The sequence below is a fragment of the Gigantopelta aegis genome, chromosome 3, assembly GCF_016097555.1.
Source record: "Gigantopelta aegis isolate Gae_Host chromosome 3, Gae_host_genome, whole genome shotgun sequence".
Taxonomy (NCBI): Eukaryota; Metazoa; Mollusca; class Gastropoda; order Neomphalida; family Peltospiridae; genus Gigantopelta; species Gigantopelta aegis.
Genome location: NC_054701.1, coordinates 7,988,560 through 8,005,447, shown reverse-complemented (window position 1 = coordinate 8,005,447; position 16,888 = coordinate 7,988,560). Strand labels below are relative to the sequence as shown.

Here is a 16,888-nt window from a genome sequence, read left to right as displayed (position 1 = left end):
ACCCACACCAAGTTCATAGTACTAACTGCACTGTAAATCAACCTTCAATGCTATAATTCATATATCTGTCTTCTTTTCTTACAGATATATACCATTTGTGGTACACTAGCTAGAACGAGACAGAGAGCAATATGCCCACCAACGGTGTGCGATCCTACATCGACCATGCATCAGATGGACGCTTTACCACTGGGTTACGCCCCGCCCCTGATGGCGATAGTGCCATTGACATCTTATTGCTTAAAACAAATTATATGATTGTACCAGAATAACTTTAACCACAGCTACTGTCTAACATAATAATCGCGATACTTGTTTCAGATTGTGAGATAAGAAACCCGCTGTCGCCACAGAGGCTACAAAACGTACGATTATATAGTGTTTAATATAGTAGTGGTGGAGGACTGGATCAAACATGAAAAAACTAAATCCAATAGTTTCGACCCGTCGCACTCCAGACAAGCGCTATACTATGCAAGTATATCTCACACTCATTTGGTTCAGGTACAAATAAAAAACCCAAATACCATACCCAATCCCCCCATAAACACAACACCGCATACACACACGCGCGCGCGCGCGCACACACACACACACACACACAAACATACACACAAACAAACACACACACGCATACACACACAGACAGCCAGACACACACACACACACACACACACACAGACAAACACACACACACACTCACACAGACACAGACATATACACACATACTCACACACAGACACACACACACACACGCACGCACACACAAACACAAACACACACATACACACACATACACACACAAACACACACAGACAAACACACACACACACTCACACAGACACACACACAGACATACACACACGCACACGCACGCGCACACACACACACACACACACACACATACACACACGCGCGTGCGCGCTTCCATGTATACATTGTATAGATACACATAAAATTATGTATATTGTATGATTTATAATCCCCCCTAAAAAGCAAAAACAAAAACAAACCCCCCCCCCCAAAAAAAAACCCAACCCCCCCCCCCCCCAAAAAAAAAAAACCCAAACAGACAACAACAACAACAAAAAACCCACAAACCCCCCCAACAACATCACACTTTTTTTCTAAATGAATACCAGTAGAAGTATGCAATGCAGAAAAGTGAAATTTTGTACAAAGCAGTTTATTATAGTGTGAACTGACGATTTCATTTATGTTGTACACAACTTGATGTCAAAACGTGATATACCATTTAAAACCTACTCAACCTCTATTGTACGCATTAAAACCCATGGTTGATTGCCACACCATTTCCTTTTCTTAGAACTCATAGACTTCTTAATTTCTTAGTGTTAGTTTTGCCACCAACATGTTGAGATTTCCTTTTAAAGTTACATTATCTGGTTACCATATTATAACATCATGTACAAATGTGAAATACAAGCTCAAATGCACTTTTAAAAAAGTCGTGTGTGTTCGCTATGAACGGATATCGTCAAACGTATACGCTTGATTCGTCGCCTGTGCCGCCATAGCTCAAATTGTAGGGTTCGTCTCAAAAAATTAAAAGAGAAAACTTGCGCTGTAGTTAAAACCGGTTTGATCCTGACAACGTATTATCGACAGTCGTACCTTCCTATTTCAGAATTGATATTTTATAAAGTATAGTAGAACTTTCAAAGTTTAGCTTGTATACTAGTAACACATTAATCATGTATATATTTTTAAAATAAAATATACTAAAGTAGACAATGAACGTTTTCACTTCTTAATTTTACGTGTTAAAATCGACAAATTCAAATAAATATTATTTCGTTTGGAAAGGGTAAAGTTGGGGTGGGGTGGGGTGGGTTGTTTAACGACATCAAAGATAAAGCATATTGATTTAATAATCATCCGACCCCATACAACCGTAAATAAAATGTGTTGAGTGCGTCGTTAAATAAAACATATCCTATCCTTCCTTTCATCTGCTGTTGGATGTCTAACATTTGGTAATTTTGACATATAATCTTAGAGAGGAATCGGGTACATGTGCAGGGGGAGGGTATTGGAGGTCGAAACCCTTACTTGCCCAAGCTTAAAACAAATTGAAATGTATTTTTGGGGGGAGCATGGCCCCATATAAACTTCGCTTAACACAGTCTATAACCCCAACCCCGCTGAAATCCCCGCACACGCGCCTTGGAAACCCGCTACATTTTTTTTTAGCAAGGGATTGTTTATATGTACCATCCCACAGACAGAATATCACATACCATGGTCTTTTTGTATACCCGCCGATGGGGATCGATCCTAGACTGACCGTGCATTTCCAAAAACCACCTTTTTAAATCTAAATAATGAATAAAAATAACATATAGTCTTGAAAAATGTTACGTAAATCGAACACAGTACCCTCTTCCTCTACCCCTAGAGCGTTACGTAATTAGTAACACCCCCTTACATGTAACGCGTATGCCAACAGCTGGCCACTGTCAAAATTTCAAGGCAAATCCCCCACTCACCGACCCCTGGAAAGGCGTTGTACCATACCTCTATGAATATAAATATGTTTTGGAGATATGAGACGACCCCTCAATCAAGACAGTTAAATTTGTTAAAAAATTGCGAAATCTCACGTGATCTCTTGTTGGGGAATTCTATACTTGTGATAAGCCAATGAAAACCGAGATCGGTACGAGCCCGACAAAAGTGTTCCACTTTCAAAATCATGGCTTTGTTTTTTACCTGGATAAGCCAGCGTAGTGAAACCAATGCGGAGTGCGGCGTCATATATGCACCAAACGTAATTGGATTTTCTGTTCTATATGCTTAAATAATAAAAATATTCCAGGGAATGTAGTTTTAAATCACTTCTACAGATGAAATTGTCCACACGACCGCTGCACGAAGACAACCATGATGATGATCATCATCATAATCACAACAACCACCACCTTCACCATGATCATCATCACCACAACCATCATCATTGTCATAATCATAACCACCACCTCCACCACCACCACTACCACTACCATCATTGTTATCGTCATCACCAGTTATATTATTGTTATGTCACAAGTATTGACGAAAAGCGGATGAAACCAGTACATATAGCCAAAAGTCACTTTCATAACGTTTCTTTAAGGTTATTTATTTCAAATGCATGGTAATTAGTCTATCGATCCCAGCATAGATTTTTATTATTAAGTACCGCACCGTCGAATTCTAGTGTGGCTTTCGCACTTTGATGTGCGCGAGGTTAGCATTGTACATGTTTAACCCACATGTTAACAAAACCTTTGTTATTAAATAGGGATATTAAATGCTCCTATCTCTATTAACATAATTAAACTACCTTTGGTCCCACAACCCTTTCAAACGTTTGATTCCAGCTGACAAAAAGAGATATTCTTACATTTCATAAAGTCTCTCCGCTAGGATACCTTAGCGCGGGTCCGACAATAAACCGAACACTGGCGTTGAAAGGATGTGTGTATATATCAATAGCCGAATTGTTCCTTTTTTCTCATATACCACGCGTCACTCTCAATACGCAGTTGGCTTCAAAGATTGGACTTACCTCGCACATTAACACCCAAGTGTTAATTTAGCTATTTTGTTTGTCTTAAAACTGATTACAGACTGTGGATGAGACCAAATGTGAACGTGTTTGGAATTAGCAGCAACCAGCGTCTGATGGCTGTAGATTCGAGGATAAAATGTTTCCTGGTGATTACATCTTTTCTCGGAGTTCTCAAAACAGCAGGTAATTACACTGATTGGAATTACTTTAAAACAAATGCAAATATACTGGACTTATAAGACGCTCTCTTAATTACATATTATAACATACTATTGTAAAGACGCCTGAATCTATTCTCAAATAATGAAAATGTCATCTTTTTTCTATTCTGACATTACTGTTTGTATATGCGATATTTATTTTGCCAGTTTTATTACTTTGCAGATGTTTTATGCAGGTGTTTGTATATTTTATCTTTTTTGGACTTAGTATCACAATTACCTAGTTAAGTGAATGTTATACGGTATTTTTATTTTAATGTATAAAATGGAAGTCCTATGATTTAACATGATTTTAACGCACATTTTAAAGCCATTCGTTTGAAAAGTATATTACTGTCATTATATACGTTTAGGTTACTTCAATCTTCAGGTACATGTACATGTAATTGCACTTATGAATATGTAAACATTATATTGTGGAATACAATGCTATACAATTAGTTAATTTAATTTAAATAGCGCTTGTGAAAATATTAACGTAAAACATCAGTCATGACTAATGTGAACGTATACTGAGTGAAAAAGTTTAACAATTTGGTAAACGTGTTTAAATAAAAGAACACTTGTGACTTTCAAAGTGAAATCAGTCACTAGATTTAAATAATGCGTCATTTTTCAATACAAGTGACAGAAGATTTTCAATACAAGTGACAGGAGATTTTCAATACAAAATGAAATGCATGACTATCACATCACTGAATACAGGTTGGTGGCTAAAATACAATGTAGTACATGTAGTACCAAATTGCTAAACTTTTACTTAATTTTAATAGCAGTTTGTTAGGTTTTGTTCGTTTTCCTTTTCTAATTTGCTTTTTATTTGTTTATTTATTTGGCAGCCAGTGCGGACTATTACCATTGAAAACATTTTGTTTTTATTTACACTAGTAATATAAGTTGAATTATATATTAAATGGCTATATTACAACTTGAACATAATGCAATATTTCAAAGTTGTTAAGTTTCATATTAATGCAACCGAAACGAAGGGAACTGAATTTCAAACGGAGTAATATTCTGGCCTATGTGTTTTCGTTTTTTTTTATTCAACATAAAATTATTTCCGGCAGTTTAAAATATATTGCAGAGGTAAACATTCATTATCAATCCACAAGAAAATAAGATAATATAGCAATTAAAAACAATATATAAAATGAATTGCACATAGTGACATGATAAACACAATGTTTTTAGTTTTTCAGGCATAATTATGACACTTTTAACCATACGCGTACCATGGGGGGTGGGGTGGGGGGGGGTGGTGAGTGGGGTGAGGGGGGTGAGGGGGGCATCTGCCCCCTGGTTCTGGAGCAAAATCTCAAATTCTGGCAAAAATCATAGAGATATTGAGGCAACACGTGCTAACCCTGAGACGTTTTGAGTTGTGGTCCATGTAAAAAGGTTTAGTCATTCGTTTGCAGCCGTATTTGGCTGTTTGGCTGTAATGCTAATATGAATAAATGTTGTTATGCAGATTATGGCATTTTCTTTTAATTCGGGCAAAACCCAGCCTGCCCTCTCCAAAAATGGGAGCCCGTATGCCTATTCTTTTAATAAGCATAGTATACCCGTTTGTTTCATTGAAGGAGTAAAACATGATGTAACTGTCTATTAAAGTACCAACAATACGCATGGAATTGTACAATGTTGACATAAAATAATATCGTCTCTTAGAACATTTTATTAAATGTAATATTATATCTAAAAATTAAAGTGATTTAATAACCAGAACAAAATTCAGAAAATATACATGAATCACAATAACATTTCACAAACTGGTTTTATATTTCACACAATACTGTTTTGTTTACTATTGCAAACAACAACAGCAAACAAAAAACCAAACAATCCAAAACAACAGCAAAATGAAAACACACAATACACAGCAACAAAACCCCAAAACAAACAAGACCCCCCAACCCCCCAACAACAAACAAAACAACAACAAAAACAACAACAATAAACCCCAGAAAACGACTGTACAAGCGCTCACAACTATATAAATAAGAACAATACAACATTTTGACTGCCACAAAGAAGGCTGCCACTCCCAGACTAAATCAAAACTAGAAAAAGACAGGGCTCATTGGAATACATACACTTGTGATGTCATACATTCATGAATCACTGTCAAAACGGTGATCATATCAGGTGTTTGCGAAATATCAACATATCCTGCCCCACCGGTGGCATCCGTCATGAGTAGGGGCGGGACGTAGCCCAGTGGTACAGCGTTCGCTTGATGCGCGGTCGGTCTAGGATCGATACCCGTCGGTGGGCCCACTGGGCTATTTCTCGCTCCAGCCAGTGCACCACGACTGTGCTATCCTGTCTATGGGATGGTGCATATAAAAGATCCCTTGCTGCTGATCGACAAGAGTAGCCCATGAAGTGGCGACAGCGGGTTTCCTCTCTCAATATCTGTGTAGTCCTTAACCATATGTCTGACGCCATATAACCGTTAATAAAATGTGTTGAGTGCGTCGTTAAATAAAACATTTCCTTCTTCCTTCCGTCATGAGTACTGCCACCACAACTGTCACTTGATCTAAATCGATGAAGTAAAGTTTGTTTTATTTAACGACGCCACTAGAGCACATTGATTTTTTATCTTATCATCGGCTATTGGACGTCAAACATATGGTCATTTTGACACTGTTTTGAAGAGGAAACCCGCAGTCGCCACATAGGCTACTCTTTTTTCGACAGGCAGCAAGGGATCTTTTATTTGCGCTTCCCACAGGCAGGATAGCACAAACCATGGCCTTTGTTGAACCAGTTATGGATCACTGGTCGGTGCAAGTGGTTTACACCTACCCATTGAGCCTTGCGGAGCACTCACTCAGGGTTTGGAGTCGGTATCTGGATTAAAAATCCCATGCCTCGACTGGGATCCGAACCCAGTACCTACCAGCCTGTAGACCGATGGCCTGCCACGACGCCACCGAGGCCGGTCTAAATCGATGAAGAAAAAATAAATGTATTTCATCAAAGAGATGAACTCTCAGGAGTCCCTGGACATCATAACCCTGATAGAAAAAGGAAGGAAGGAAATGTTTTAATTAACGACGCACTCAAAACATTTTATTTACGGTTATATGGCGTCGGACATATGGTTAAGGACTACACAGATATTGAGAGAGGTAACCCGCTGTGGCCACTTCATGGGCTACTCTTTTCGATAAGTAGCAAGGAATCGTTTATATGCACCATCTCACAGACAGGATAATACATACCAGTTGTGGAGCACTGGCTGGAACGAGTAATAGCCTAATGGGCCCACCGACGGGAATCGATCCCAGATCGATCGCGTATCAGCCCCTTCATAGAAAAACGTCAGTGCTAGAAAGATATGGCGTTGTTTGAAATCTGCTTACAATTAGCATGCCCTAAGGTATCTTAGATGTTGTGCACCAAAAGCTGGGGCATAAGCTATATTGCTCGGCATGAAGGGAAAATTGACTCTTTGGACACCACTATAACACATTGATTTATTAATCGTCAGCTATTGGATGTCAAACATTTGGTAATTCTGAAATATAGTCTTGGAAAGTTGAAGTCATCCCTTTTGTCATGCAGCTTACTTTTAATAACAGACAAAGATTCGTCAAATAAAAAGCGCAAGATATACATTCATAATTTCAGAGTGATTTTAATTTTATAAAAGGGTCTTTTTCGAAAGTTAGTGAAAGTTTGATTTGTTTAGTGACGCCACACAATAATTTATCAATCATTGGCTGTTAGATGTCAAACATTTGATAACTTTGACTCCTTCAATGTTATAGACAGAATGGTTATTTACAAATTAGAAACATAATCGTCAAAAGGTCGTACACTACATTTGTGTTGCATGTTAAAGTGACCCCCTGCGTGTGCTGTAACCTCACCGTGGTGCAGGGGTGTAACATTCTCTTTGAGAATGGCCAATACAGCACAAAATTGAAGTTATGAGTAAAATTCAGTATCCGTAAAATTCTGTGATATTTGTGTTTTTGGCACAGTTCTTTACACTGTTTTTGTTTAAGTCTTGAATTTTTATATTGATGTTGATCATCACTTTATTTATTTGCATTACCATAGTTTGACACCCAATAGCCGATGTATTTTTCGTGCTGGGGTGTCGTTAAAGATTCATTCATTCGTTCATTCGTTCATTCGTTAAAGTGACTATCCAGAGATTGCAATTTTTAAGATGTTGCCGACTTAAAGAGACTTTCTAACGACTGGAATTACATATTAAATATATTTCTTTTGCATAAAATATCAGTGGCTGTATATTAAATGTGTTTCTGATCGTCCTAGTGTTTGTAGTAGGTCAATTGTATTTAATTTCCTAATATCTTTATTTTCATACGTCCGAAATTATTTTGATACCAAATCCAGTTCGGACGATTTACACACATGAAGACGACAAAAACACCTTGAAATACAGACACTGATATTCTAAACAGAGAAATATAGTTGTTTTGTAATTTTAGTATTGAAATATTTTATTAGTCGCAAACATCTTAGAATATAACAAACTCGGGATTGTCTCTTTAATTTCACCTAACTTAAAAAAAGCGTCAATTAGAAACTAATTGAAAACAAAATCTCACATCAGCGAGAGACCACCTAAATTCCTCGATTTAAATTAGCATAAACGATAACTTTATACTAGTCGGAAAATGTGTGCTTATATTTGTCGAAAATCAAAATGCATGTCCATTCCTGTCAGTTAAAAAAAAAATGCATGTACGTGTCGGGTGGCATTTTAATGAAGGAGTAGGGAAGGACGAAATTGTGCGTAGAAAGGTATGTAAGATTCCATGAATTCCGTTTATAAGTACTTTATAAAATAACACAAAAGTTACAGAAAGTAGCCACAAACGCAATGACAAAAATTAACTTAGCTAAATCAATTTTAAGATACACATAAAGAATATAACGTCCCCCCCCCCCCCCCCCCCCCTCCCTCGAAAATATGCTCAGTTCCCTAATCGCAAGATGCATCCTGGCAGCGGATTGCATCTGAAGACTAACACGTGTCAAAATTATGAAATGTTTGGTAGTTAATAGCTAGTATAGTATTACTTAACCAATGTATTCTGACGATGTCGTTACACAGAACAAACCGAAAACTACGTGTCAGAAATATGAAATGTTTGATAGTTAATAGCTAGTATAGTATTACTTAACCAATGTATTCTGACGATGTCGTTACACAGAACAAACTGAAGACTACGTGTCAGAATTATCAGATGATTGAAGTTCAATAACCGGCGATTAATTAATCAATATCTGGTTGTCTAGTTCAACAAAACTTTTAACTTTCTGTACTGGTGTTTCAAGGTCATATTTCTATCTACGTTTTTTCTTTTCTTTTTATAAAGTTTTCAGTGGCGATTTATGGTCCACTGCCGTTCTGTTAACAGTCGACCCAAACTCCGTTTCCCTGTGCTACATTTTATTGTACGGTGTAGCCAGCTTCAACCAAAGTTCTATTATTATTATTATTATTATTATTATAGTATTTATGAAAACCATATTGTGTCAAGATAAAAGCAAACATTAATAAAAATTATTCGTGAATGTCCACGGCAGTAAAATGAAACAAAAATCAAAGTGTTTCTGTTCAGAGAAGATCTTTTTGTGAACCAATAAAGACAGCTCGCATTGGTACACTAAATGCCACCGATATATTTTTGACAGCTGAAGTAATGGTTTCTTTTTAGCATTATACCACGAAAGCCTTAATATAAGCTTAAATGTAACGCAAACATAAAAGACTTTTCGGTTTAGTATATTATAAATTATACTACATGTACCAGGCTGACGTCATGCTTGTGATGGTGAATGCCAGAAGGGAGGTTACTCGTACAAAGCCGCGAGGGGAACTCTTTTATGCACAAAATCTGTAAAGATAATTAAAAATTCCAGCACTATTAACCACAGCTTTACCTTGATCTCACGTTTATTTTGACTTTGATCAATTACTTCTCCGTCCTTGAAAGGTGTCCTAGGGTAGCGGTGTTTGAAACTTGGTTTAGTATAAACACACTGAGTATGATTTCATAAAGAAATAGACGAATACTTTTGTGATGATAAAGGGGAGAGGCGGAATAGGGCGGGACGGGACGTACACAGACTGGAATATTGGTATTAAATAAGCACAATGTTGTTAGTTTGCCACCACAATGAAGGGGATCGATCCCTGGGCCCGTGCTTATAAAACTTCTAGAATCCAGACTCAATATCTAATGATGATGTCACACGCATACAATTTGTATGGTGTTGCCATGCCATTAGTATCTCGAGTATAGACTCTAAACGTTTTATAAGCACCAGAGCCCAATTTCACAAAACATCGTAAGCCTAGTTTTGCACGTAAACGTAAATATACGACTAAACCACAATTTTTATTACCATTATAGTAGAACAAATATAGTTAAAAATACACGTATGCCATTTTCGTTTGTCCTTAAAATACTCCATCTTCTGTAATGATGTGATTTTCTGCGTAAAATAGATGCCAAACACGTGTAAACGTACGGCCGGTATAACTGCTAGTCACAGACGTAAACTTACGATGCTTAGTGAAATAGGCCCCAGGCCTATTGCTATGCCTAAATTCTCCACTGCAATACAACTCCCCACAACGTATACGAAAGAACACCACGCCATAGCATAACGTAACGTAGGATAACAACATAACGTAAGGTCACGTGACGTTACTGGCCATAACTTTGCATGACGTGACGTGACTTCATTACACTTGACGTGACGTGACGTGAGGCGACGCCACGACCCAACAAAGCACAAGATAAATGTACGTAACAGACAGTCCTGCAATGGAAAAGAAAGGACTATTTGTTTAACAACATATCAACACATTTTCAACTACGGATATTTGGTTTCTAAGTTCAGTTAATTTGACACGTAGTCTTCACACTAAACCCGCTACATTTGTTTTCCGTTAACAGCCAAGGATCTTATTAGTGCTGACAAGAAACAAAACAAAACAAAGAAGCAAGCAAGCAAACAAACAAGAAACCAGGCAAGCAACCTCAAACACAAACAATCCACAATGTTTAGATCAAATATAAAGATGACGTGAAATCATGGTTCTGAGTGGAAAAGTCTGTTCGTTTTAACGGTAACCGGAACACCCGTGTCTTTGCATGGCCTGTGCTGTATTAGACTGCGGAATGGACATAACATTAACATTTCTTCTCCGGCTTATCGGGTCAGCGGTTTTTATCCGTGGTCAGACACTTTTAATCTTACAGAAATATATCAATAGGAACCTATTGCCGATCAGTAATATATACGCGATACTTAATAACGATATAAGACTTGAATTTTATTAAAGATATGAAGGTATATATTAGTAGGTAGGCAGGTGTGGTCAAACAGGTAATATATATATATATATATATATATATATATATATATATATATATATATATATATATATATAGTCAGTATAGGTACATCGTAAATCTACCGGTAGTATTTGAGTATCATAGCAAATGATTAATTTTTCATTCCTTCGGTAGATGTATCTATATTTGTCTTTTTTTTAACACGTGTATTATTTGAATATGTAATGGATGTAAACTCGTAGTATAAAAGTGACTACAGCTATCAACATTGTCATCGCTATGTCTATGACTACGGACTTTTATTACCTATATGGTTAAAAATATCTTGGTACATAGCAAAGTGATACGTCCCACTAGAACACCCAGTGGGACGTAACACTTCGACGTCACACAATGACGTCATCGATTGGCGCACTACAAGCTTATACAGGAACGTCAACCAAACGAATTGAGTGACATAAATTAAGATCGATTATGGGTAATAAATAGGATATTAAACGCGCTATCATTTCGTATCATGTTTATGTCCCTCGTGAAATAATGTTCACGAAATAATAATCATTCCCAGCATCGTTATGATCAATGCTATCACCATCATAATCAGTTACATATTTTCATCGGCGACAGTAGCAGCAGCAGCACCACCACCACCACCACCACCACCACTACCATCTACATATTTTAAGATATTTATACCACCACCACCACCATCATCATAATCATCATTATCATCATCATCATCATCATCATCACCACCACCACCACCACTAATATCATCATCAACAGCAGCAAAAGCAACATCATCGTCATTCTTCCATCATACTGCCAAGCACGCTAAGTGTTCCATCTGACATCAGGGTTGTATTGAAACAATAGCTCTTTGTTAAAAGAGACCCGTTAGTATTGCTTACACTTGATTACTATGATCCCCAGACTGATCAATCATTCTTCCCAGAAAGTGACCGACTTCTCCTTCCAACCGACAAATAATAACTCCGTGAAGTGTCACCTAATTACATACTTAGAATATACAGCATATATATCTATTATCACGCATACAGTTCTCTCTCACTGAATAGTTCTGAATAGGTATGTGAAACCATGAAGTGTGCAACAAAAAGTAGAATAGTGAAAAACAGTGGCTACATAAGGCCAAGGCCACTTATTTTACGTCATTAATCGGACTAGGCTGCTGTGAAGCACGCTTGACAAGGGCACGCGTCATGCCTGTGTTAACTATTTACTCTCGTTTGCATGGATTCAAGAAAAAAAGAAAGAAAGAAATGTTTTATTTAACGACTCACTCAACATATTTTATTTACGGTTATATGGCGTAAGACATATGGTAAAGGATCACACAGATATTGAGTGATGAAATCTTCTATCGCCACTTCATGGGCTACTGTTTCCGATTAGCAGCAAGGGATCTTTTATTTGCGCTTCCCACAGACAGGATAGCACAAACCATGGCCTTTGTTGAACCAGTTATGGATCACTGGTCGGTGCAAGTGGTTTACACCTACCCATTGAGCCTCACTCAGGGTTTGGAGTCGGTATCTGGACTAAAAATCCCATGGCTCGACTGGGATCCGAACCCAGTACCTACCAGCCTGTAGACCGATGGCCTAACCATGACGCCAACGAGGCCGGTTCACTAAATAGGGTTATATTGTCATTTTTCAAAGGCAGCAATCAAATGTGTTAGTTGTCGTTTGTTGATGGTTTGTGTTGAAACAGCCAAACAAGATATACACTACCAAGCGGCAAGAGCGGATCTAAAGCAGAGGACAAAATAGATTTTCCCCTTCCCCCACCCCCCCCCCCCCCCCCAAAAAAAAAAAAAAACCAAAAAAAAAACCCATTAACAACAACAACAAAACCCCTAAAAGTTATTAAGTTTGTTGTGATTAACGACACCACTAAAACACATTGAAACATTTGGTCATTTTTACATACTTAGAGAGGAAACGCTCTACATTTTTCCATTAGTAGCAAGGCATCTTTTATATGCAACGTCCCACAGACAGGATAGCACATACCACGACCTTTGATATACTAGTCGTCGTGCATTGACTGAAATAAGAAATAGCCAAATGTGCCCACCGTCCTATAGATTCTTGAAAGGCTAACAAACTGAGAAATAAACGGTAAAAAGCAACTGATATTTAGCCTTTAAAATATTTAATATTCGAAATCTATCTACAAATATTTTCACAAATATTTTACCTTTTAAGTTTATTTTTCGAATCATATACTGATTTGCTGTACTATATACACGGAAGTCAGACTGTCTAAGAACGCATGCGTCATATTGGTGTAGGCCTACCAAATGGATACCTCTCATTGCTCGTGGATACAACGTGTAAGCAACAACTATTCGTGTTCATGTTGTTCTTGTAAACAGAGATACCAAAATGAAAGGCACGGTCGTTTGCGAACGCTGTCATTGTCTGATACTCGTAAAACGACGTATATTTGAAGTTTTACTGTTTCGAAACCATTATCCACTACCGTAACCGTTGGGATTGGTAACAAGAAGAATGTTGGGCGGGTAGACATTTGTATTCCCTTTATCCGTTTGCCTACATTGAGTGACGAATACTTGTGAATGGTGGTAATATATAGCGTGATGTTAATAAATGACATGCGAAACGGTTATTAATAAAATGGAAACAGAATACAGCACAGTTTAAAGGCACTCAGTCACAGATGGTTGACCTAATTAACGACCCAACAAAGTATTATCTGAAAGTATATACATTTGATTTGTACCTAAAAGTACTTTATTGAACCATCTACATAACCACCATATCCCACTTATTATTGATATTTTATTTTTTTAAACAATTGAATTATGTCGACGGTCCATAATTCAGAGAAAAATAACGGCTATTTGGAGAGCAGAGGTGTGACGTATTATTTCTAGTCACGTGACGGGTATCCCCGAATAATCGCAGTGTCAAAACGATTTACCAAACTCGAGTAACAAAAACGCTTGACCGTCCTCTGCGACGTAGGATAAATAGAAAAGAAAAACAACAATGAAAATAAGTTATTAAAATTAATAAAAACATGTACTGAATGATAATAAGCTTATACATTAATTTATTGTAGTAACAGAAGCATGTTAAAGGTCGACAATCCCGACTAGTTAGGGCTTTGCATCTGTAGGTAAATTTATCGTTAGTCGTACGCGAAAATTTTAAACATCTGGATCACAAACGCCTTCATTTTCCACCGTGTCAAATTCATTGTTATGCAAAATATGCCATAACAGCTGGCTTAGGATAGGAATTGTTACATTTTTAAAGAATACTGTGAACTAGGCGGTGTTTATATACGATGTGGCTATATATACGACGGCCTCCGCTAACGAGGGTGGACTATGTATACAGCAAAAATGTATGTAGGCGGTGTATAAGTATAAGTATCCATATTACCGAACCATCTGGAATAGGAGAAATACAGTACAGTACAAACAGTGCGTGGTCTGAACAGGGAAGGTGGGCGGGGTGGACCATTTTGTGTACGTTTTCCACAAACATATGAATAGCGTAATATTGCACTTGCAGAACTCAAAAAAAAAACAAAAAAAATAATAATAATAATAATAATAATAATTAATAAACAAATAAAAATTAAAATTATCGGCTGTTGAGGTAGATTATCTGAAAGAGAAACTAACTACGGACAGTACACAAACTAACAAAAGGGCTTGAACTTAATAATTTTTCACCGATTGCAATTTTGAGACTGCTTACGTAAATTATTATTATTATTATTTTTTTTTTACCGCAAATAAATATGACTAATAAGTTATTTTGCTGTATGTAGTCATATTTCAAATGTGCAAAATTGCAAGGGGCAGTAAAACTTTTTTCTACCAGTAACGCTGAGGCCACTACCGGATCCCCCTCTTAAATTTATGTAACGTTTCTGTAACAACCGCCCCCACCCACCCCAACATTATAATAATAATAAGAAGAATACAGAATTAATAATAATAATAATAATAATATATTATTATAATTATAATTATAATTATAATTATAATTATTATCCTACTACTACCTGTTTGGGGTGTAGGGGCGGTGTTTTATCTGGCTTTTTGGCTATAAAAATGCGAGATTAACGTGCGTGCACACACACAAATGTCAGGCTGAACTTGCCCCTGCACGAAGAACTGGATTCAATTGGGTTAAGTTATAATTAAGCCAACGTTCGGACGGGAAAACATGCGACAGTACACTGTTTTTGTTTGTGTTTTTACGTTATACATTAAACCGAATGACCACTTTGCGAATCAGTCAAAATAATTTGCAAACATTTAGCGAAAAATAACTGGCTGATCGTAGGCCACACTGACGACGCTGGAAAACGTGTTTTTTGTTTTCGAACTGAGCACTATAGAGTTGTAACCGTCTAGACTCCCGCCCCTGCTAAATTCCATGCACACAGGTCTACAGTGGTACTGTGTATGGTAGCTCCGTAATAAATACCCCAAGAGACACAAATTCTTCTTTTTAAAAATCATAATCATAATAAAGAAAGAAATTAATGTTCATGTTCCGATTGTTTATTATTTTATTTCAGCCTATTTGCCATTATTTTGTCATGAAATAATATATTTTTAATTATTTGCCATGTATATAGCCGGCCATCATTTGCCAAGTGTCTATACACGGCGGTCGTTTATATAAAATTCAAGGATACATTATATGGCTGTCATATATATAGCCTCATCACTACGAGTCGGGTTTGCCGTACGTTTTATGACTTTTCACAAGAAGAGTACCAAATTTAAAAAATGAAGCGTGTCATGGAATTCCATCGATAGTGGTTCAATTAAAATGTTTTGGATGATACAATAATGAAGTTTGGTATTCCAAATGCATGTAATTTCCATTTATAATCCATATTTAGAGAAATAAAGCCCACTAAACCCGTGACTGAGTGCCTTTAAGCCAAGCATACATACATACATACATGTATGTATATGTATATGTATACTGACACACAATGAAAACGCAAAAACAACTTTTCATTGCAAATAACGACACACGGTTAATGAATTGATGGATAATGTAATGTGACATTAATGACTGGTATTCATGAGATACATTCACATGGAAACATGGCCAGTTATCATCAGTAATCGAGTTGCATTCGTAATCGAAAAGTCAGTATCTGGTGTGTCCACCATTGGCCCGTGAACATGCGTGAAGACGACGGGGAAAGGATTGGCATAAACATCTCAAATAAGCCACAGGAATGTTCCTCCACTCCTCCTGCAACGCCTATGCAAGCTCAGCGACGTTACGCGGTGGTGGCTGGCGGTGACGTACACGACATCCTAACTCATCCCACGTGTGTTCAGTTGGGTTCAAATCCGGTGAAACGGCGGGCCAGTTCATAACGGTGATACCGGCTTGTTGCAGGAATGCCTGGGTAATTCTTGCAGTATGTGGACGGGCATCGTCTTGTTGAAACAGAAGGGGACCTCCTGGTCTTCGGCGACGGCGCAAAACTGGCTGGAGAACTGGTCTTAGAATAACGTCACCATAATGCTGGGCTGTAAGGGCATCGTGGACAATGATGAGATCACTCCTGAAATCACAGTTGATTGCCCCCCCCCCCCCCCCCCATAGAATCAGACAACCGCCGCCAAACCGATCACGTTCCCTCACACATCCTTCAGCGTACCGTTCATGAAGTCTCCTGTACACACG

The 16,888-nt window shown here is 37.6% G+C and overlaps 1 protein-coding gene across 1 annotated transcript in view; it reads left to right on the top strand.

The window, feature by feature from the left end:
* The first annotated feature begins 131 nt into the window (after nt 1-131).
* LOC121367297 (protocadherin Fat 3-like) overlaps nt 132-16,888 on the top strand; it is a 39,979-nt gene continuing 23,222 nt past the window's right edge. Inside the window, exons 1-2 of the mRNA XM_041491409.1 lie at nt 132-193; nt 3,633-3,757. Of these exons, the coding sequence (XP_041347343.1) occupies nt 132-193; nt 3,633-3,757 (187 nt within the window). The remainder of the gene's footprint in view (nt 194-3,632; nt 3,758-16,888) is intronic.